A 19,910-nucleotide genomic window follows, 5' to 3' on the forward strand; every position below is an offset into this window, starting at 1 on the left:
AACTTCGCGCACTCGGCCTGCGTACTTCATAAATATGGATTCCAGAGATACTTTCGCCCCGTGGGCATGTTTCTGCGAGAAGATGCCGCATTTGCATGTGCTTAACGATTTTTCGCATCAGTCGCACCTTTCTGCATGCAGCATCCAAAATGGAGGGGCGGAGACGCGTCGTCGCATATTTTCGCCTTGGCGATTAGAAAGATTCTTTCATTTATATTTTTTGTAAATTCATTTCAGACTTAGCACGATTTCAGGACTTGTTTCAAGAAGCGCGTTTAAACGTGCCGGGCTTGTAATTCTCGGTCCCTCCACTATGATCGTTTTCTCTCTCTCTCTCTCTCTTGATATTTTTTTTTTCGTTTTATTTTTTACAATCGACGTACGGACTTAATGGAGGGACGAGGAACTCTCTTCAACGTGTCCACGGGGATGTTTAGCGATGTTTACTTTGACAACTCACAATGAGCCCGAAAAACCGGGAGGCAAGAAGAGCAAACTTCTACATGCAGGCACTCGGTATGACCGACTTAAACTCGGAGCAATTCTCCGATTCCAATCGTGTACTACACGAATGCTGCGAATGTAGGTAAAGGTGAGGACGCGTTCACGGTTATGCATTTCTGGCGTTTCTCTCCTCTTCCGAGAGTTTTGACATCGAGCGGAGTTCTCGAAAGTAAAAACGGACCACTTGGACGAGTCGCCTCTTTTCATTAATATCCAACGGGGGCGGTTATGATTCCTCCCTCGTTATTCCTTTTTTCCCCAGATTTCGGGAAAACTCGCAATCAGACGTTGCGGAATTAAGCTTCTCGATTCGAGTCCGCAAATTACGCCGATACCGAGGGTTTAATCCACGACACTGAACACGGTGGACAATTCGGGATTAAACGGCTTCCGGGTTTGCGCAATGCATCGGAGTGTTAACAATCGAGTCGTACGAAATCCAATTTCGGAAATCCATCCGGACCGCGAGGTGAAATTCCCGCAGTGTAACCGGAATTTAGGATGAAATCTGCCGACTATCGATCGGAACAATAGACTTGGGAGATTTTTGCGATTCCAGGGAGGCTCTAGTCGCCGTTTTTCGTATATGGATAGCGAATTAAGACCAGGTCACGACAGGGGATTTCTTGACGCATTGCGGAATCTTAAAGTGCCCGGCGAAATTCCTGAACGGCCGTGGGAATGTCCTTTTCCCCCGAAATCTGTCGTTTTCCCAGCACTTTTCCGGGATTCGCGGCACGTTTGGCACGTTTTCCCCGTTTCACGGTTCAATCGCGAAGTCCGGGGAATTTAATTTTCGGCCCCGATATGGCGGAAACTTCCCCCGATTGGACGTTTCGCCTTACAGGAGTCTCCTTTTCTCCCTGGGAATTAAATTCCTTCTTTTAAGTCACTTCCATTGTTACTACATATGCCCGTTCTAAAGTATATAAGAGGCTTCCTTCTTATAAGAAATTGACATAAGTCGCTTTCGTGTCGCCTTAAGGGTCGCATCGTTGCCTCGCCGGACTGCTCGCTGATAATTACATCCGATTAAAAACGAATAATCCGATAATCCCTCCTTCGCTCAACAGGTGCGTAATCTGATATAGACATGTCGGTATACACTGTGGTAATGTAATTCCTCCCACCTTAGGACGAAAGTCTGCGAGCCACGAGGTTTATTCTTAATAATAAATCATGAATTACGGAGGGTTTATATTCAGTCCATGGGAGTTTATTCGGCTCCAGTTTAATCGATGACTCTGGACGTAATTATAACTTGATAAGTAATTAAGAACTAATAATAGCGGGATTCTTTGGCCTTCCTAACCCTAGCATTTCCTCGCACTCGTCGATGCCCATGGCTTTGACCTAAATAACTGATCGATACAATGTTAAATGACCCAATTTTAACACTTTAGCGAACACAGACCCCACGAGTACTGTATGCATCGTTTAGTTAATACTGACCGGTCTCGATACACCGTTAAAGAAGAATTATTACCGAATTACTCGATTACAACTCCCGGCCGCTTCGCCATTAAATGACCCCTGCTTGAAATGCACTTTTACTTGAATACCGATTTAAAACAAATGATTGAAGGTATAAACGGCGATTTTTTTTTCTTTTTAATTCCCATTCGTCCCATGGTACGCGGCGATTGTTCCCCATTGTCGATCCCCGAAAATTCCCTCAGCTCCATTAACACACATGGCTTTGACCCAAATAACTGATCGATAATGTGAAATGACCTGCACCTGCTTGTTTGGTCGAGGGGTGTATGGGGTGTGTTCGGTACACGACACTGTACCGAATTTAGAGACCCGTGCAGTCGGTTTTCATTTCGACGAAATGCACCCCAATAATGGCGGGCGATAGAAAAGAGGTCGCAAGTTCTTCCCCTGGGATGATTTTTTTACCATCGGTCCATCTAACGACACGTTATCGTTTCTGATTTCAGATAAGAACTAGTTCAAGTCCGGACTATGATAATTCAGATAAATGATTGATTCTATTCGCCGCTTCATGTACACGTGAGTATCCGTATATACGTAGAGGAAGAGTCCCTTTTATTGTTAATTAATTTATATATATTTATATAATAATAAAGTTAAAATTAGTTCGGCGATAGGTGGACACATATGGTTTGGGACTATTTTTATGTCGCCATTTTTCCAACAGGTTGGACATGAGAAGTCCTGGTTCACGTTGGACGAATTCCAACATAGCACGCACTGCCGCAGCGCGTTCGCAGCTCGAAGTCGCCGCCATTGCATCGAGAAAGGACACCGGGGGGTGCGAAAGTATTTCCTGTGGAACACGAGACGGGAGTGTCGGTGCCGAGACTCGGAATTCGCGGAGCAACCTAGTGCATCTATCCGTCCTACCCTGCAGAACCTCGCGATTCAAACTTCCGCGGCCATTTTCTATCGGGTCCCTTCGAAGCCGCGTCCAGATTCGCACCCAACATCGGCAGCATCCGGGGACTAAGCGTCGTCGTCATTTCAAGAATTGTTAGCACCGGTGGTTAGGTAAACATCTCGTAAATTCTCCCCTAAATAGAGAAATCGTCATTTCAAGTATTTTTACCACCGCTGGTTAAATAAATATCTCGTAAATCCTCCAATAAATGTGAAAATGGTAATTTCAAGAATCGTTAGCACCGGTGGTTAAGTAAATGTCAATAATGAAATGGTCACATCTTGAAAAATAAATGTTACCATGATTTTAAATTCCAACGATGGGGTAAATGTAATTTTTCTTTTTTCTTTCTTTTTTCGAAGTCTGGTCAGTAACCGTTTATCAGCAGCAGGACTTGCCTCGGCAAGAAAGAGAGAAGGATAGTGGCCGACGTAAATTGGATTTGTTGTCGCTACTCAATCTTCGGAGTGGACACTAAAAAATAACTCAAGGAGGTGCGAGGGGGAGGGGAAAAAAAAAGTGCAACGAGAAATTGTGTCAACCCTTATTAAGGGAATTACATGCGCCAAGGAGAGTGTGTGCTAAGTAGGTCAGGGCGATGTGAGCACGTTAACCAAAAATGGCTATAGCTGGGGAAAAATCATTCCAGGCGTGATTCTCTGACCTATTCGAGAGTCACGGTATCGGAGACGATATTATCGATCAATTATCGCGCACTCTCGTGGGTATCGTCCCTATTTTCTAATTCTTTTTCCTTCTCTCTTTCAGAAAGGTGGCTCGGTTGTGCTCAGCGTAGACAATGTCTGAAGACTCTAACTCTGTATCAGAGGAAGAACGAAGTCTGTTCCGTCCGTTCACGCGGGAATCCTTAGCAGCAATCGAGACTCGCATCGCCGAGGAGCATGCAAAACAAAAGGAGCTTGAGAAGAAGAGAGCGGAAGGGGAGGTACGCTCCATTTTATATTTCGACACCCCGCGCGCGGTTTCCGCGGGAGATTTGAAATTCCCACGTCTTGGCATCAACTTTTTCCGAGGTCGAGGCGCGTTTTGCCCATTCCACCCTCTAGACACGAAACGAAATAACGTTAACACGGCGACGATAATTAATATTAACGTTACACACCGTTTCCAGGCCAGGGCTATGTCACATTTCAGACGCTTGGCATAAATTATTTCCAAAAATTTTCCGTCACAACTTGTTCACAGTTTGAGGCGCGTTGACAACCGCTTCCTCGCAATTGGCAAGAATAATCATTGCATCGTCACCACCCCCTGTAAATATCTGGACTCAAAATTGACGACTCCGAAACACGTGGCGGATTCTTTCAGCCATTTTCTTTCAGAAACCGTGGACGAGGCAAATTCCGATTAACGATCCCTGAGAGAGTGCGTTCATTCTCGGGGGAAAGTACGGAATGATTGTTGCAGATCTTGTATAGGCTACATCCTCGTCCGGCAATTGTTTAACGCTACGTGGCGCTTCGGCAATAATCCACTGTAATCGAAATTGTTTAAAAGGAGTAACAGTAACTTCCGCTTGATACGTTGTGTACATTTACGTGTGGAACCTATATTACCAGCAATATTGTGCCAATTGGTATTCCATTTGTGTTTTTTGGCCTCCCCCTTCCCTCCGCCCCCCGACCCCTTACCACGTGCGAGCTTGTTGTATCAATGTCATTGGTGCTATGCCTGTTTCTGACTTTTGCATTGTACAACTTACGATCTCTGTAATTTGACCCTCGTAGCGAAGGATATTCAAACACTAGTTTTATGGGAAATTAGATATTTCCCAAGTAAATTTCTAATTCATTTATTCAGGGAGGTTCGGCATTTTTCTCCTCTCGATCCTGTTACTTTATCGAGTGTACTTTTGTTAAGGCAATCGTTGAACGTCGAGTCGAATTTTTTGAAATGATTTTTCTTTCGAGGTGTTTTCGAGATGTTTTTCTCACGTTTTCTTTTTGGCCAATTTCTTTATCCGCATCCGAGAGGTGGGATTAAATGGAAGATAGTGTTTGTCTATGGACTTCGACACCCCTCTCATCGTCATATTACTATATACATCGATATGAACCTGCGACCTGTGCTTTTGAGAAATCATCTGTCCTGGATGTGTTTTATCTTGACTCCCCCTCATCCCCATCTGTGATCGGTACACCCGGAATAATCGTACTCATAGAAAAGATACCGAATTTCTCATGCTATCTGTATGTCTGTATCTGTGTAACTACTTTTTCTCCATTCTCCAATTTCAGGGAGGTTATGGACGGAAGAAAAAGAAAAAAGAAGTAAGATATACCATGCTAAGTAATACGTTACTCATCCGACTTCTCCGATTTCAGTTTCACTCTTTTACGTTCACACTGCCTCCGCCTTGATTGATGTCTTTCACTTAGTCAGGACGCAATGTATTAATTATTTATAAATTAAGAAAGGGAAGAATAGTGGTGGTGAAAAATAATACCTTTTAGATGTTTTCGTAGATATGCCAGGTTAATTATAATTAATACATTGCGGGACACGTAGAGATGTATGCTTTCGTATGCCACACTGTTATGTGAACTAATCTTCTCTGCCATAGTTTAGATAAAAAAAGATATGTTATTCATCGCCTGTCCATGCCTCTTCTCTAAATATTTCCACACAGTGGCCTGAAAAGTTGGTAATGTACGCATTCGCACGCCGTACGGTCGAAATCTTGTACAGATGAAATTCTTTAAACAATATATAGGTACGACAATTGGCGAGTCCACCGCAGGAGGGATTAATATTCTGAGGAGAGTCAGAGCCGCTTAAATTTGCTTTTAGTATGAATGAGCAGTGCTTGTAAGAATTATTTACCACAGCGACAATTAAGAAACACGCGTAATAACCACTCACACGCATCTCGGGTTGCGATTTTACGAAATATGGACCAGCAAGAGACGATTCGAGATCGTTAGCGAATTTCTGCACGCACCACAGCTCTCGCCGCAATTTCCCACGGAAAGTCGTTCAACCTTTTTCGTTTCAGCTTTCTAAGCCTAGACTTAGATAGATCTACGTGTAGATTAGATCTACAGGTGGTAGATGTATTGACCGTATGCAATGTTAAGAGATACGAACAATCCAGTGTAAGTATGCAAGGGACCACCAGCCGTTTCAGACCAGTCAAAAACGTTAATACGAGCGTTATCATTGGCTGACGATTGTTAATACTGTGTGTCATGGTAAGACCCAGGGGCCCGTTCGGCAAAAAGAATAATTACCAGGGTACATTTTCGCTAGTTTTAGCTATATATCCATTTCACTTAACAACTATGAACAGGACTTCGAGTACCATAACCTCATTGGATGTTCCATAAATTCCCGAAGAAATTTCATCTGCAGCGAATTTTCTTTGGAAATAATTGCATGCTTGTAAAAAATTTTAGGATTGTTAATTAATTAATACGCGGTTCGATTCATATCTTACGAAAGTGAATCTCTCAGAATTTACAATTTACCTGGGGATTAACTAGTTTTGAATCGCCGAAATCGAGAGTCGTACTTTTTGGGGGCGCTCCAAATGTTTTTAACCTTTTTAAAAATGTGAAAAAAAAATATGAGGACCTGTTATGGCTTGCTGGGATTCGTAGTTTTCATGGAAATTGGCCGGAAATCCGCCGATAACGCCTGCTTGGAAACTCGGAGGATTTTCTTGCGCGATTCTCGACGAAGCTTAAGCGAATGGCGAAGGCTGTTGGGAAATGATCGAGGCTCTTTCGAAATGAAAGCGGTCTCTAATAGTAACGTCTCTTTTCCGCATAAAGACCAGCTTACGGCTAGGTGTTCCATATGATTTCAAAGCAACCGGCGATTCAAAGGTGGCTCGTTTGCGCGTGCCCCCAATACACTATGCATCTATGCAGCTATGCAGCTATGCATCTATGCATGCATGTCGTGTACGTACGAACGCAGAGGAGACGGTATTATTCTCGATTTCAATGGTTCCTACCTTATAAAAGGCTACGGTCTCGAGTAAATCCATAAAATTCGATTTTTAGGGCCGATTGCCCCTAAAAGAAATGTTGGCCGTGAGTCTTGCCGATCTTGAAAAAAGAAAAAAAAATTACGAATCGATCTTTTCATCGGGATTTTTTGCAATCGATGGTTTAGAAGAGAGCGAAGGCTGGGGAATTTAATATTTAATATTTAAACACCAAGGGAAGAGATTCGGCGTACAAATTGTACATGAAAATGGGCATCAATAGGTTGCACATAATTCACGGTGAAACACTCAATTCCTGTAATATAAATATATGCAGGTGCGTGGACTCGGTTTTGTACATAGCATTTTGGCGATATACGGCGTACAGGGTGGTCTGTTTAAGCTGGACCAAATATCTCCATTTTGGGGACATATTTTCCCTCGGATACCGAAAATTAGACAACTTTAAAGAGCTCGCCCTGTACAAGGATGCATTTCCTTTTAGTCTAGACATACATTTTCGCATATAAATATGTAACGCGTCTTTTCAGAATCCAATCGATTCTTTTCTAGTTCGAATTTGACGGTACAATTTCCCTAACGCAATTGAAAATGACATTGAATTAATAAGAGTCGATGATTCGGCCCAATTAGGGATTTTCTTTCCGATGTACGTCGAGATTCCGACCATAGTTTCTCGTGGCGTTGATTTTTCGATAGGTGCGATATATCGTCTCGAAGTAAGGTATCGATTCAGGATTCGTTTCACAGGTGCGATACGATGACGAAGACGAGGACGAAGGACCTCAGCCGGATCCGATGTTTGAGCAAGGGGCGCCCATTCCGGTCCGAATGCACAACGAATTTCCCCCAGAACTGGCCTCCACCCCGCTTGAAGATATCGACAGCTTTTACCACAATCAGAGGGTAATATCCGAAAAAATATTAGAAAAGTCAGACCCCCAGGGAAAATAATGAACATCCTGTTATCGTAATTTTTCAGACATTCGTGGTCATCAGCAAGGGAAAAGACATATTTAGATTTTCCGCGACGGACGCGATGTGGATCCTCGACCCGTTCAATCCGATACGACGGGTGGCTATCTACATTTTGGTTCATCCACTGTTTTCCGTATTCATCATCACCACGATTTTGGTTAACTGCGTACTCATGATCATGCCCACAACGCCCACCATCGAATCCACTGAGTAAGTAAGACGGGCCGAGTAATACTTTTTGATTTAGAAAAAAAAATATATATATATGAATTAATATTTAACGAAGCCATACGTTAATTATTTATACATAAAGTATAGGAAAATTCTCTAAGGCTCCTGAAAGCTCGTGTCCAATTTATATTTTAAATGGGCACCGTTGCGTATCGATTATTCGGAATTTCGAGCAGCGGCTGATAATGGGTAATGAAATATGAAAGAAATAGGTAATGGTGGTTATGTAAGAGCTTCCTTGTTATTAGGAATTAGAAGATGGTCTGGTGGACTGGAAATTCAGTGCTGAGCGATTTGTTTATGGTTTCAGAGTGATATTTACGGGCATCTACACATTTGAGTCCGCCGTTAAGGTGATGGCGAGGGGTTTCATTCTGCAGCCTTTTACCTATCTTAGAGATGCATGGAATTGGCTCGACTTCGTAGTTATAGCTTTAGCGTGAGTAGTAATACATATTTCTTTATTTACTACAATTCGAGGCTCCTTTGCTAGCGATATTCGCCTAATTGTATACTCTGTCTATTCGTATTGGTATTATTATACATTTATCACGAGTACACTCCCCTCTGACGAATTACTTTTACGCAGATTATTTGCCATTTGAAGGGCCACTTATAAAAGTACATTCATGTATTGGATATATCATATATTTCTATTGAAGTTCATATTCACGTATATCGAAGGACGCCGATTAAGTTGATTTGATTGAGTAGAGGTTGAGAATTGCTTGAAAGTCGAACCTTCAACGATCTCTATGCCGTATTTTATACCAGTATCTCGTCGCCATCTTTTTTTTTTTTCCAGGAATAATTCACGCCCATCACTTACGTACATTAAATTAGGTAATAGTCGTCGTACTGCCATCATCGTCCTCGTCACTGTCAAGTATATCTCCTCTAACTCGCAGAGAAAAAAATGCAAAAGCGTAAATAGTATCCGAGTTTATTAAAAAAAAAAAAAAAAAAATGAATTCTCAAAGAAACGTTCGACCTCGGAGAAAAGACGCGAGAAGGCCTTTACGTTTTTCCGTTTTTTTTTCATGCAATAGTCGGAAATCACCTAGGCACATCAAGTACGCCAAAACTAGCATACATTACTGGCAAAGAAGTAATAAAAAAAAAAGGAGTCATTGCAGTCGCATTAAACACGTCGTAAACGGCGTGCCCCGTAGACGTGACCGTGCACCGCCGTAAATAAATGAGAAATAATTAATAATTAACGGTAGAGAAGTCCCAGAGAGAATTATCTCGGTAGAAAAAAAAAAAAAGAAAGAAAACGAGAAAAAAAAAGAGTCGACCAATACGTACGGTCGAGAAGTGGGACAAAGAAAAGCGCAAGCAAATTGTTATTGCATTTGCCGAGTCGGTCGTACTAACTAGTCAAAAGTTAGGTTGCAGGTCATAACATAGATCCTCCAATCGACACGTTAAGTACGCTACTCCCAGTTACGTAGTCTCGATATATATACATATATTTATATGCAGACATATACACGCATATAGTAATGACATACCACATACGATACCGTACATAAACCATAGGTTTCTTAGTCGATTAGTTAGGGACACGCAGACACCCCTAGTGGCCACAGACGAAGTATCATTACTGTAATTCGTTGATAGTCTAGTGTGCGAGTCGGAACTATAATTAATACATTAATTGTTGGTAGACTAGTACACTTGGATAACTGTTGGTCTAGACGATTTTACATACCCGATATACGATAACTTGATACCTAAATATACATTGGACCATAAGTCTGTCGTGCATGGGTTAAAGCGATCATTTCTTTGTGGATATTATCTCCTGTCTCTCTTATACTTTCCTATTTATTTCTTTCTTTCTCTCGCCGGTTATCCTTCGTTTCCCATTTTCGTGCTTTCCTTTCTGCGGTACTTTTCGTTGGTTCACTTGAAACGGGACACGGTAGGCTTCTAGGCTGTAGTCGGTTCCGATGATTTGACGTGTGTTCCCATTACTTTGTCTTTCCTTTGCGTTTCTCTTTCGTTCGTAACACTGTAATGTGTGTCATGTTCGGATGTATTGCAGTTATGTGACGATGGGCATAGATCTAGGAAACCTTGCCGCTCTCAGGACATTTCGAGTCCTCCGAGCCTTGAAGACTGTCGCTATTGTACCAGGTATGCTTAGACGATAGAAGGTAGTAAGAGATATATACATTAGACCTAGACCTTGTCAATATACCTAGAAACACCGATTATACTGCGCTTCACTTGATGTCTGATTCTGATCCTACGTCCGATCGCGAGCTGATCTGGTCCTTGCAGGACCTCTCAGCATCCGAGACCCCCTACGTCCTTTTTTCTCTTCCGACCGGACCCACGACTAATTCTTTTCTCGTTCTGACTGTCCCCAGGTCTGAAAACTATAGTCGGCGCTGTGATAGAATCCGTAAAAAACCTGCGCGATGTGATAATCCTTACGATGTTCTCCCTGTCCGTCTTTGCACTAATGGGCCTTCAAATTTACATGGGGGTGTTGACGCAGAAGTGCATTAAGAACTTCCCAGAAGACGGCTCCTGGGGCAACCTCACTGACGAGAACTGGGTGCGATTTGTTAGTAACGAAAGTAAGTAATCTGAGAAAAAAATTAAAGAAAACAAAAAATGAGATAACAGGTCCAGGACCTGAAGTTTACCCAAAATTGACGAGGTCTCTTCCCCATGGAGACCATCACAACTTCCGTATTTATTCCCTCGAGGTCTTTTCGCCACCAATTCGCGCTAAATAATGACACGCATTTTCATCCTCAGCTAATTGGTACGTGGACGAAGGTGGAAATATGCCTTTATGCGGAAACTCATCAGGAGCTGGGTGAGTCCCGAACATGTTGGATTAGAACACCTTAGAAACGTAGGATCTGATAATCGAAATTTGCGAGTTTTCTTCCTTTCTTTTTCTCTTTAACTCTTCCAATTGTCCTCCACTCTGCGTATAAGAATTAACCTCCTACTAGATATATTTTTATTTTTTTTCTTGTACACTCGAGGCGCGAAAGGATTTTTTTAGATGCCAATTGCAACCGCTAATGATTAAAAGAATTGAAACTAAACTGAATGCAGGCAGTGCGAGCCCGGTTACACGTGTTTACAAGGGTTTGGACCGAACCCGAACTACGGTTACACGAGCTTCGACACCTTCGGATGGGCCCTGCTTTCGGCTTTTCGTCTAATGACTCAAGATTACTGGGAGAACCTGTACCAGCTGGTGCTGAGATCGGCTGGACCATGGCACATGCTGTTCTTCATAGTTATCATTTTCTTAGGCTCTTTCTACCTCGTCAACTTGATCCTCGCCATTGTCGCGATGTCATACGACGAGTTGCAAAAGAAAGCAGAAGAGGAGGAGGCAGCTGAGGAGGAAGCTATAAGGGTATAAACAAGCCTAATCTAAAAGCTTCAAGAGTCACGCATACACTCGGTGTCATTGACAATCGCTCTACAATTCATATCCACGATATGTAGGTATCGGTATTTCTTTCCATTTTTTCGAAACATATTAATTCAAGTACCAGGTGATACAAGCATTGGTTCCCTCTCATTGTCATTTTACGTAGATGTAACTCTCACACCAAGACACTAATTATCATTTGGCCGCACCGAAAACAAGATGGCGGCCACGAGTGGATGACCCTACCCTGCGTGGTGTTCCTCCTCGTCGTACCATGTCTGCAGGATTCGGATCTGGAAATGAAATTCCGCGTGGAATCGATAATGTTTATCGGGGAAAGAATGGAATTGAATTTTTACGTGAAATTAATGAGTCGATCGATCGATTCCGCGTAGAATGGAACCTTCAGATTCGACTTTTAAGGAGGTGGTGCAGCGCGGAGTGCGCTGCAACGGACTCGGATATTCCCTCGTGGAGGTTGATTGGAATTTCCTAATATTTCTCACTGTTCTCCAGGAAGCGGAAGAAGCAGCTCTGGCAAAGGAGAACAAACTTGCTGCGCAGGCTGCAGCGAAGGAAGCGGCTGCTGCAGCCGCTGCAGTCGCTGCAGAACAGATCGCCAAGTCTCCCTCGGACTTCTCTTGCCAGAGCTACGAATTGTTTGTAGGCCAGGAAAAGGGGAACGACGACAACAATAAGGAGCGAATGAGCATACGGTCGATCGAGTCGGTGAGCGAGCACAGAGTGAAAGCGAGCAACAACAATCACACCACAACCACCACCACCACCACCACCAAAGTACGAAAAGTCAGTGCCGTAAGTACCGTGGCCGCCCGCAATTGTTCGGTACAGCTTTCGATCCCAGTCTCGACATCGAGTACTCTAATTGTCGGCCCATTAAACGCATTTATGCTTACCGGTCGCCTCCAGGAATGGACCGATTTCACGCCTTCTATTCCTACTTCATTTGCGTAAATTAAATATCCAATTATAAATTTCAGGGGGTAAGAAATTTCGTCCTTAAAATAACTTTTGTTCCTTATTTTTTATTATCTTACCCGTGAGTCGAAGGTCTAGTTGAAGAGGTGCCTTGATTTTTATTTTACATTTTTTTTTCTTTATAAGAATTTTCATGTTAATGGAGGGCGACTGTGAGATGACTTTGTCGAGTGTACGGTTTTAATTTTTCTTTTTTTTCTTGAATTCAAATCTGGAGATGTACAATTTTACTCCTGGAATGGAAGGCAACGATCAATGCAAGGCGATTAATGTGCTAATCGATGTGGACTCTGCGTCAGTCTGAATATTTCTATATTATTCTCCGAGTTTGTTGAGCTCGTTGAACCTCCTCTACAAGTTGCTAGAGATTTAGTCAGTAGTGATTAGTTATCGATGGCCTGATTTTTCTGCATCACAATGATTAGAACCTATGGTGACTTGCTTAGCGCCCAGTCGACACGAAGTAGCCTCGATTATAATCCACATCAGATTTTTTTCCCACAGAAAAAACGAACGAGGAGCACTCTAGACCTCCACGATGCACTATACCTCCAATCACACACTTCAACCCGTTATTATTATTTTGAACAACTTTCCCGACAGAAAGAGAAAGAAACACTCGAAAAAGAACATTGCATGTTAAATCTGGTAATTATAGTAATTATATTGAGTCGTGTCTCTTTCGATCGAGTACTTTAGCTTTCGGGTCGAACCCAAGTGCATCTCGTTATTGACTGCATTTCTCAATCGGGGCCGACTTCGGCGTCATCGCGTGAATAGGTTCACTTCTTTCACGGTTAAACTTCAAATGACATACGTAAAAGATTTTTTATAAGGGTTGAAATTGCACATAAAAGCGATAAGAATCGATTTTCACTTCGCATGCAAGAGGACGCATCTCCTGGGCTCCTCGATGACACGATGGCGAACGATGCACCAGTAGGCGCACAATGCACTCTAGCACGTGTAGTACAAGATTTCTCGATTGTAGAGAGATCCCGAATAATGAAAGAACTCTACAAAGTACATTTTCCAACCGTCGATGTCGCATTGCAATTAGCTTAGTTTTTGGTCGCGCATTCTGCTCGCTGCACACTCTCGCGTCTTGCATTTCGATTCTGCGAATGCACTTATCTGCACATGCACCCATCTCGGTTTTAGAACGGCAAAATTGCAGCCGATTTTAAGTCGAGTGATTAGAGATATTAAAATTAATCACTTCAAATAGTGTGTATTTAAGTCGGATCTCGAAATTCGAGTGGCCTCTTCGCTGCATATTATGATAATAAATATTTTATCATAGCGTTCTCGAGTAACGGAATCCGCTGTATATTATGACAATTAATATCTTATCGTAGCGTTTTCAAGCCAGAGAATTTTTACCGGTGTCGTAGTGCCTGCGGAGTCGGAAAATTCGTCACATTCGACGTGATCGACAAGGTGCATCCTCCGTGCATGCAAGGATAAGGTGTCGCTCGTTATCAGAATGGAAAGTGCAAGTGGTTAACGCTGCGTCCGCTCTGTCCCCACTATTTTGTCTAGTTACGATGACGTGGCTCTGGTTAAAGACAAGCAAACCTTGCCGAAACTTTATATAACACTTCTGATATGTGTGCTTCCGTAAGTCGTGCCTTCTCGGTGTTCACCACGAAAACGTAAAGATATTTTGGTAGGAGATATTTTTTCTTCTTTTTTCTTAAGGTCTCTCGCGCCGCTAATGGCCAGTTAACTTATGCCTACCAGGAAAGTCTGAGGATGGTACGTAAAGGGTTGACGACTCCAACTGTACGTACTGTTATTATACGACAGATAAGGATATAAGGATAATTAAAAGGCAGAATTCGATCCCACGATCCGATCAGAATTGACGGAAATAATTTCCCCTAGATCTAGTTGAGAAAGCGGAAGGCTCGATGAGGCCATTTTGAATGTCAAGTCGTTTCGTACATGACACGCGTCTGATAAGTATAAGATAATAGCCCTACTTGCTCAAAAAAGTTTCTTCAACTGCTGAAATTTAAAAAACTCACCATCCAATACGAGATGGACCTGAGTCCAAAGTGCTCCCATCGTGCTCTGCTTCGCCGCGAATTTAAATAAAATAATTTCTCCGCACATACGCAATAGAGTTGCTCATCGAGCCCTAAAACCATTTCTCTGCATTGATAACAGATAACCAACCCGATCAAGAGAATGTGATTTCCAAAAAAACTCGAAAAATCCCTTGATTCACAGAGGACCGGTTTCAGGGATCGATTAGCGGCACAAAAGCCGAGTTCCTTTTCTCAGGGTCGATTAATGATATCAAACGACTCCATAAATGCGAAGGAATAATTATTCACCATTAACAGAAAAACGAGCGTCGTTCAGGAAATTCCCATAATGCCCGGTGACTCAATCCCCTTCTCGCGCGAGCTTTTTACCGCGACAAGGGATTAGAATAAACATGAAAATAGCGACAAACTCTCGCGAAAAGATCAGTAAAAATCCGAAATAGGACAGGGCATGCTCTAGTTCGACCGGGAAATAAAGGATTCTTGGCCAAAGCACGCAATCGGTGGCCAAATCCTGGACCGATCGAGACGCTCGACTCGGAGGAGAGATTCAAGATGGCGGCCGTCGAAAGAACTCGAAGGCTTTCTCCTCGACCCAGTTTATACCACTCGGATCGAGCTTTACCCCGCAAAGTGTTGTTCTGGATTTCAGGCGAGCCTCAGCCTGCCAGGTTCTCCGTTCAACTTGCGAAGAGGAAGTCGAGGCAGCCATCAATTTACCATCAGAAATGGACGCGGTCGTTTCGTGGGGCCTCCAGGAGGAGACCGGAAACCGCTCGTCCTTTCGACTTATCTCGACGCTCAGGAACACCTGCCCTATGCCGACGACTCCAACGCCGTCACACCCATGTCCGAGGAAAATGGCACCATCGTCGTGCCGGTTTATTACACGAGTTTAGGTTCTCGACACTCCTCGTACACTTCTCACGCCTCCAGGCTCTCTTACACCTCCCATGGGGATCTTCTTGGTGGAATCGCCAGCGCGGGCAAACCCATGACCAAGGAAAGTAAACTCAGAAGTAGGTCCGCCAGGCCGCCCTCCGTTAACGACCACGTCGCTGATTCTAATCAGAAGCACCACTTCGTGAGTATGAACTTCAAGTTTGGTTCAGAGTCGTTCACTCAGAGTCGTTAAAAAGTGGTTAAGCCCTTTCGTTACCCTCGTACGCGTTTACAGAATTCCCTTGCAATATTGTTATCGCCAACGACGTGGTGGCGGCATAACGATAAGAAAAATAATAAGGGGGTAAGGTCTCGTTTATGAAACTTTTCTCCGGACTGGATATACTGAATCATTTCAAACTTTACAACGTGAATACGGAGACTATAAAGGAGATCTTGAGAACCATGAAATTTCATTTTTGAAAAAAAAAATAGAAATTTCATAGGTGTAGAACCTTTCTTACAGCCTCTATATTCACTTTGTAATGGTTGATACGATTCGGTACTTCGTTCGGAGAAAAGTTTCATGCACGTTTGATTTCTCAGAGGTCCTTAGGGTGAACATTTCTGTGCGCGGAAAAATGCTCGCGTCTGGACAAATTATTTATAGTAATTAGACAGTTTAGTAAGACTGTAAGGATGCTTTTGCTGTGTCGAAGGACGGGGACGCGGAGGACCCGATGGGCAAGACGAAGCAGCAAGACAATCCGTTCATCGAACCCTCGCAGCAACACGCCGTAGTTGACATGAAGGGTAAGAGTCAAGAGCTCCTTTCGGCGTAAACTAGCGTAATGCACTTTTGTAGGACCGAAGTGACCCGTTGACTCAATTCCCGACAGATGTGATGGTGCTAAACGACATTATCGAGCAAGCTGCTGGTCGGCAGAGTAGGACCTCGGACCACGGAGGTAAAGTGTCCCTTTGGCATCTCACCACTTCGCTTTGACCTATACCCTAGAGAACTCGATGTACTTGTGTATATTTATTCTAGTACCGAACACTGTTTGGCTACTTGTTCGTACGTGCATTCCTCATTTCATCCACATCAGCATTTGACAATCGATCTCTCGTTAACCATCGTCACCATCTATCGACGCAGCATCCCTGGTCTCAGGACGTGTACCATTTCTCGTAGACCAATTTGTCTTGGCAATGTCGGAACTCCCTTGTTTCCGGACCTGCCGAGAGAGTCACCATTAATTATTAATTAATTCTTCATTCATTATTAATTACTCTTTCACGCGACGCCCGTCCATCCAACCGACATATCATGGCTTCTTCCATTCGAGATTAACACTTCGCAACATTGCGTTACGCACAATTTACACAGCCTTATGCTGTACAATTCTTTGCTTGGACACTCGTGTACAGTGTACACTACAAGTACAACAGACCCGTGCCTGACTACCACACCGTTTCTACTTTCAATGTGATCGTATGAGTTTGACGGAGTGCAATGTCTGGATGGACATTCTTGACGAGTGATGTAGTTTGTAGATTTTTTGGGGAAAAAGAGTTTTTTTTTGTGTCGCACCGTAAACGCCGCTTTTTTCGGCTGCATGCTCTTTGACGCTTTGCAAAATTCCGCCTGAGCTGAGAGGATTGGTTTCCATTTTGTGTATAATTATGTTTTCCTTTAATCATTTTTGTACGATGTACGATACTGTTCATCTTGAATTTATTTATCCGAGATGAAGAGGGTACTCTTTGTTTTAAGAACACATATTCAAAATGGCCCAGGCATTAGAACGTACATGAGAAATATGCTTAAAAACAGTTGAACATTTGAGGCAGCGTCCTTTCTGCATCTTCCCCTTCCGCCAGCTTCCGCCATATTGTTAATAGCGATATTCGTGTAACACTTGGCACTTAGTTGCACGAAATTGTCTTTCTTATATACATGATTGCACGTATCTAACCAGACACACTTCCAGCGGTATCGCGTAACGCACTTTTTATACCCCAAATTCGGGGCAAACTTCGTAATCACCTCCTCACGTTTTCCTAATTTCTTTCCGATTTTTCATCTCCTTCTTTATCCGCCAAAAGAAATATTAATTATTTCTCGCAATTGAGTAACTTTTAGGCGCTTCCGCGAATAGCGATCCCTAGCTACGGTCCATCATGCCCATGTAGTGTAAAGACATTAAATCACGCTACTCAGTGCTCAATGTGGATTTTCTTAGAGATGCTTTGAAAGTGTAGTACTTATCGATCGTGTAGTGAGATCCTTAGAGGTGAGGATCATGCACGCATATGAACCAAAAAAAATTAATAAAAAAACGAAACAGAAACAACCGGTCGCTTCTAGGGTGGAATGGAAGTGCAAGTTTCTATCGTTCTGCACATCGACGCTCACGAGAAAATCGCTTTGTTTTCACGGCAAGGAGTTTTCCCGCGAGATCTTTAGAGTACTAACTATTAGCGAGCATCTCCTAGGCTTCGTAAAGAGAAGAGAAAAGAGCGCTTCGACATTCGCGGCTCGTTAGTTCGCACAGAGTATTTCGCAGAATATTTCGACGTCACCGATGAAGTATAAGCACAGCTTGGTAATTGTTTAATGTAGTTCGCGAGCTTTTCGGACGTTCCGTCAGGCTTGGAGAAAAATGAATGGAGCGTTCGCGTATAGAGACCCGGTTTCACGGCGCAGCGCATTTGGTGCGGAACTCAGTCGAGTCTTTTTTCCGCAGGCTCGCCTAGGCTTGCCTCGACATAGCGCTATGTACCATTCTCGCGTACTTGCACGGCATACAATTCATTTTTCTCGGCGGACAATGCAAGGAGCAAGTGAGCTAGCGTACTTCTGTATGTACAAGTATTTGCACAGCCCATTCCGCCTGAGTTGAGCTCCATGGCCGAGATCTTTGAGTCCACCCACACACCGTCCGGAATAAAAACGGAAAGACCAAAAGAGATATGCAAAAAAACTCTTTCCCCAAAAAGAGTGGTGCCAGACAAGCTTACTAACGCATAGTACAGTTTCGATCTATTACTTCCCGACAGACGACGATGAGGAAGGTCCGACCTTCAAGGAAAAGTTATTGACGTTGTGCCTGCGTTGCATCGACATTTTTTGCGTCTGGGACTGCTGTTGGGCGTGGCTCAAGTTTCAAGAATTCGTGGCCCTGGTGGTCTTCGATCCCTTCGTCGAGCTCTTCATCACCCTCTGCATCGTAGTTAACACCCTCTTCATGGCGCTGGACCACCACGAGATGGACAAGGACATGGAAAGGGTCCTGAAATCCGGAAACTACGTAAGTGTCGACCTCAGACCTCAAGCCTACATTTTCAATGCTTTTCACCCCGAGACAAAATTTCTTTCGAAGATCCACGTAAAGCCCTTTGCGTTATCTGTCGACAGTTCTTCACGGCAACATTCGGCATCGAGGCTACGATGAAACTGATAGCGATGAGCCCGAAGTACTACTTTCAGGAGGGATGGAACATCTTTGACTTCATCATAGTCGCTCTGTCGCTTTTGGAGTTGGGACTCGAAGGTGTGCAGGGGCTTTCGGTGCTGCGGTCGTTCAGATTGGTAGGCATGCAAAATATCTACATATATTTCCCATTTATAAAAAAACATAAAAAATATAAATTAATCCTCACTGCGTTTGTGACAACCACTTACAGCTGAGGGTGTTCAAGCTGGCGAAGTCATGGCCGACGTTGAACCTTTTGATATCCATCATGGGTAGAACTGTGGGCGCCCTGGGTAACTTGACCTTCGTGCTCTGCATCATCATCTTCATCTTCGCCGTGATGGGAATGCAGCTCTTCGGCAAGAATTACACCGATAGCGTGGATTTATTCCCCGATGGCGTCCTACCCAGATGGAACTTCACCGACTTCATGCACTCGTTCATGATCGTCTTTCGAGTACTATGTGGAGAATGGATCGAGTCCATGTGGGACTGCATGTTGGTTGGGGACGTTTCCTGCATCCCGTTCTTCCTGGCTACCGTGGTCATCGGTAACCTGGTCGTACGTATACCCAAAAAGGAAAAAAAAATCCCTACTTATACACAACCTAGAATCATCTCATAACCACCTACTTCATTGACTTAAGTGTATACTCATGCCTAATTTTTAGCGCCACTCAAGGGCTACATAAAAAGAAAACAAATTTTTTCGCTACACATTGGCAAAAAAACACTGAATAAAAGAAATATTTCTTTAACTCAAAGAATAATCATTTCACGCAAATAAACTCCAATAACAATTTATTCCCGTTTAATTGAGTCGAATTGAAAATTAATACGTTGAATGCGGAATTAATAAAATATTTCTTAGGTTCAATACAATTTTTTTTTCTCAGGGTCAAAGGCGTATTTTAGCCATTTGAGGGGTACATATAAAAGACGCATTTTATACGTAGACGTTAAAAGTGAATTATGGGATTTTAGGTTGATTTTT

At 43.2% G+C, this 19,910-nt stretch overlaps 1 protein-coding gene across 6 annotated transcripts in view; it reads left to right on the plus strand.

Moving 5' to 3' along the window:
* The first annotated feature begins 3,707 nt into the window (after positions 1-3,707).
* LOC105695650 (sodium channel protein para) overlaps positions 3,708-19,910 on the plus strand; it is a 28,249-nt gene continuing 12,046 nt past the window's right edge. For 2 of the 6 annotated variants that reach the window (XM_012417414.2, XM_012417413.2), the window contains exons 1-17: positions 3,708-3,885; positions 5,171-5,199; positions 7,632-7,787; positions 7,864-8,069; positions 8,401-8,529; positions 10,141-10,232; positions 10,469-10,681; positions 10,866-10,926; positions 11,175-11,484; positions 12,019-12,318; positions 15,208-15,661; positions 16,128-16,250; positions 16,337-16,405; positions 17,195-17,197; positions 18,501-18,751; positions 18,859-19,032; positions 19,128-19,478. In XM_012417414.2, coding sequence (XP_012272837.1) covers positions 3,708-3,885; positions 5,171-5,199; positions 7,632-7,787; positions 7,864-8,069; positions 8,401-8,529; positions 10,141-10,232; positions 10,469-10,681; positions 10,866-10,926; positions 11,175-11,484; positions 12,019-12,318; positions 15,208-15,661; positions 16,128-16,250; positions 16,337-16,405; positions 17,195-17,197; positions 18,501-18,751; positions 18,859-19,032; positions 19,128-19,478 — 3,099 coding nt within the window. Of the gene's footprint in view, positions 3,886-5,170; positions 5,200-7,631; positions 7,788-7,863; positions 8,070-8,400; positions 8,530-10,140; positions 10,233-10,468; positions 10,682-10,865; positions 10,927-11,174; positions 11,485-12,018; positions 12,319-15,207; positions 15,662-15,943; positions 15,946-16,127; positions 16,251-16,336; positions 16,406-17,194; positions 17,198-18,476; positions 18,752-18,858; positions 19,033-19,127; positions 19,479-19,910 lie in introns of all 6 variants that reach the window. The other 4 variants (XM_012417411.2, XM_012417417.2, XM_012417412.2 and 1 more) reach the window with 4 other exon arrangements.

Source organism: Orussus abietinus, unplaced genomic scaffold, assembly GCF_000612105.2.
Source record: "Orussus abietinus isolate OABI.00-Male unplaced genomic scaffold, Oabi_2.0 scaffold4, whole genome shotgun sequence".
In the NCBI taxonomy this organism is placed as follows: domain Eukaryota; kingdom Metazoa; phylum Arthropoda; class Insecta; order Hymenoptera; family Orussidae; genus Orussus; species Orussus abietinus.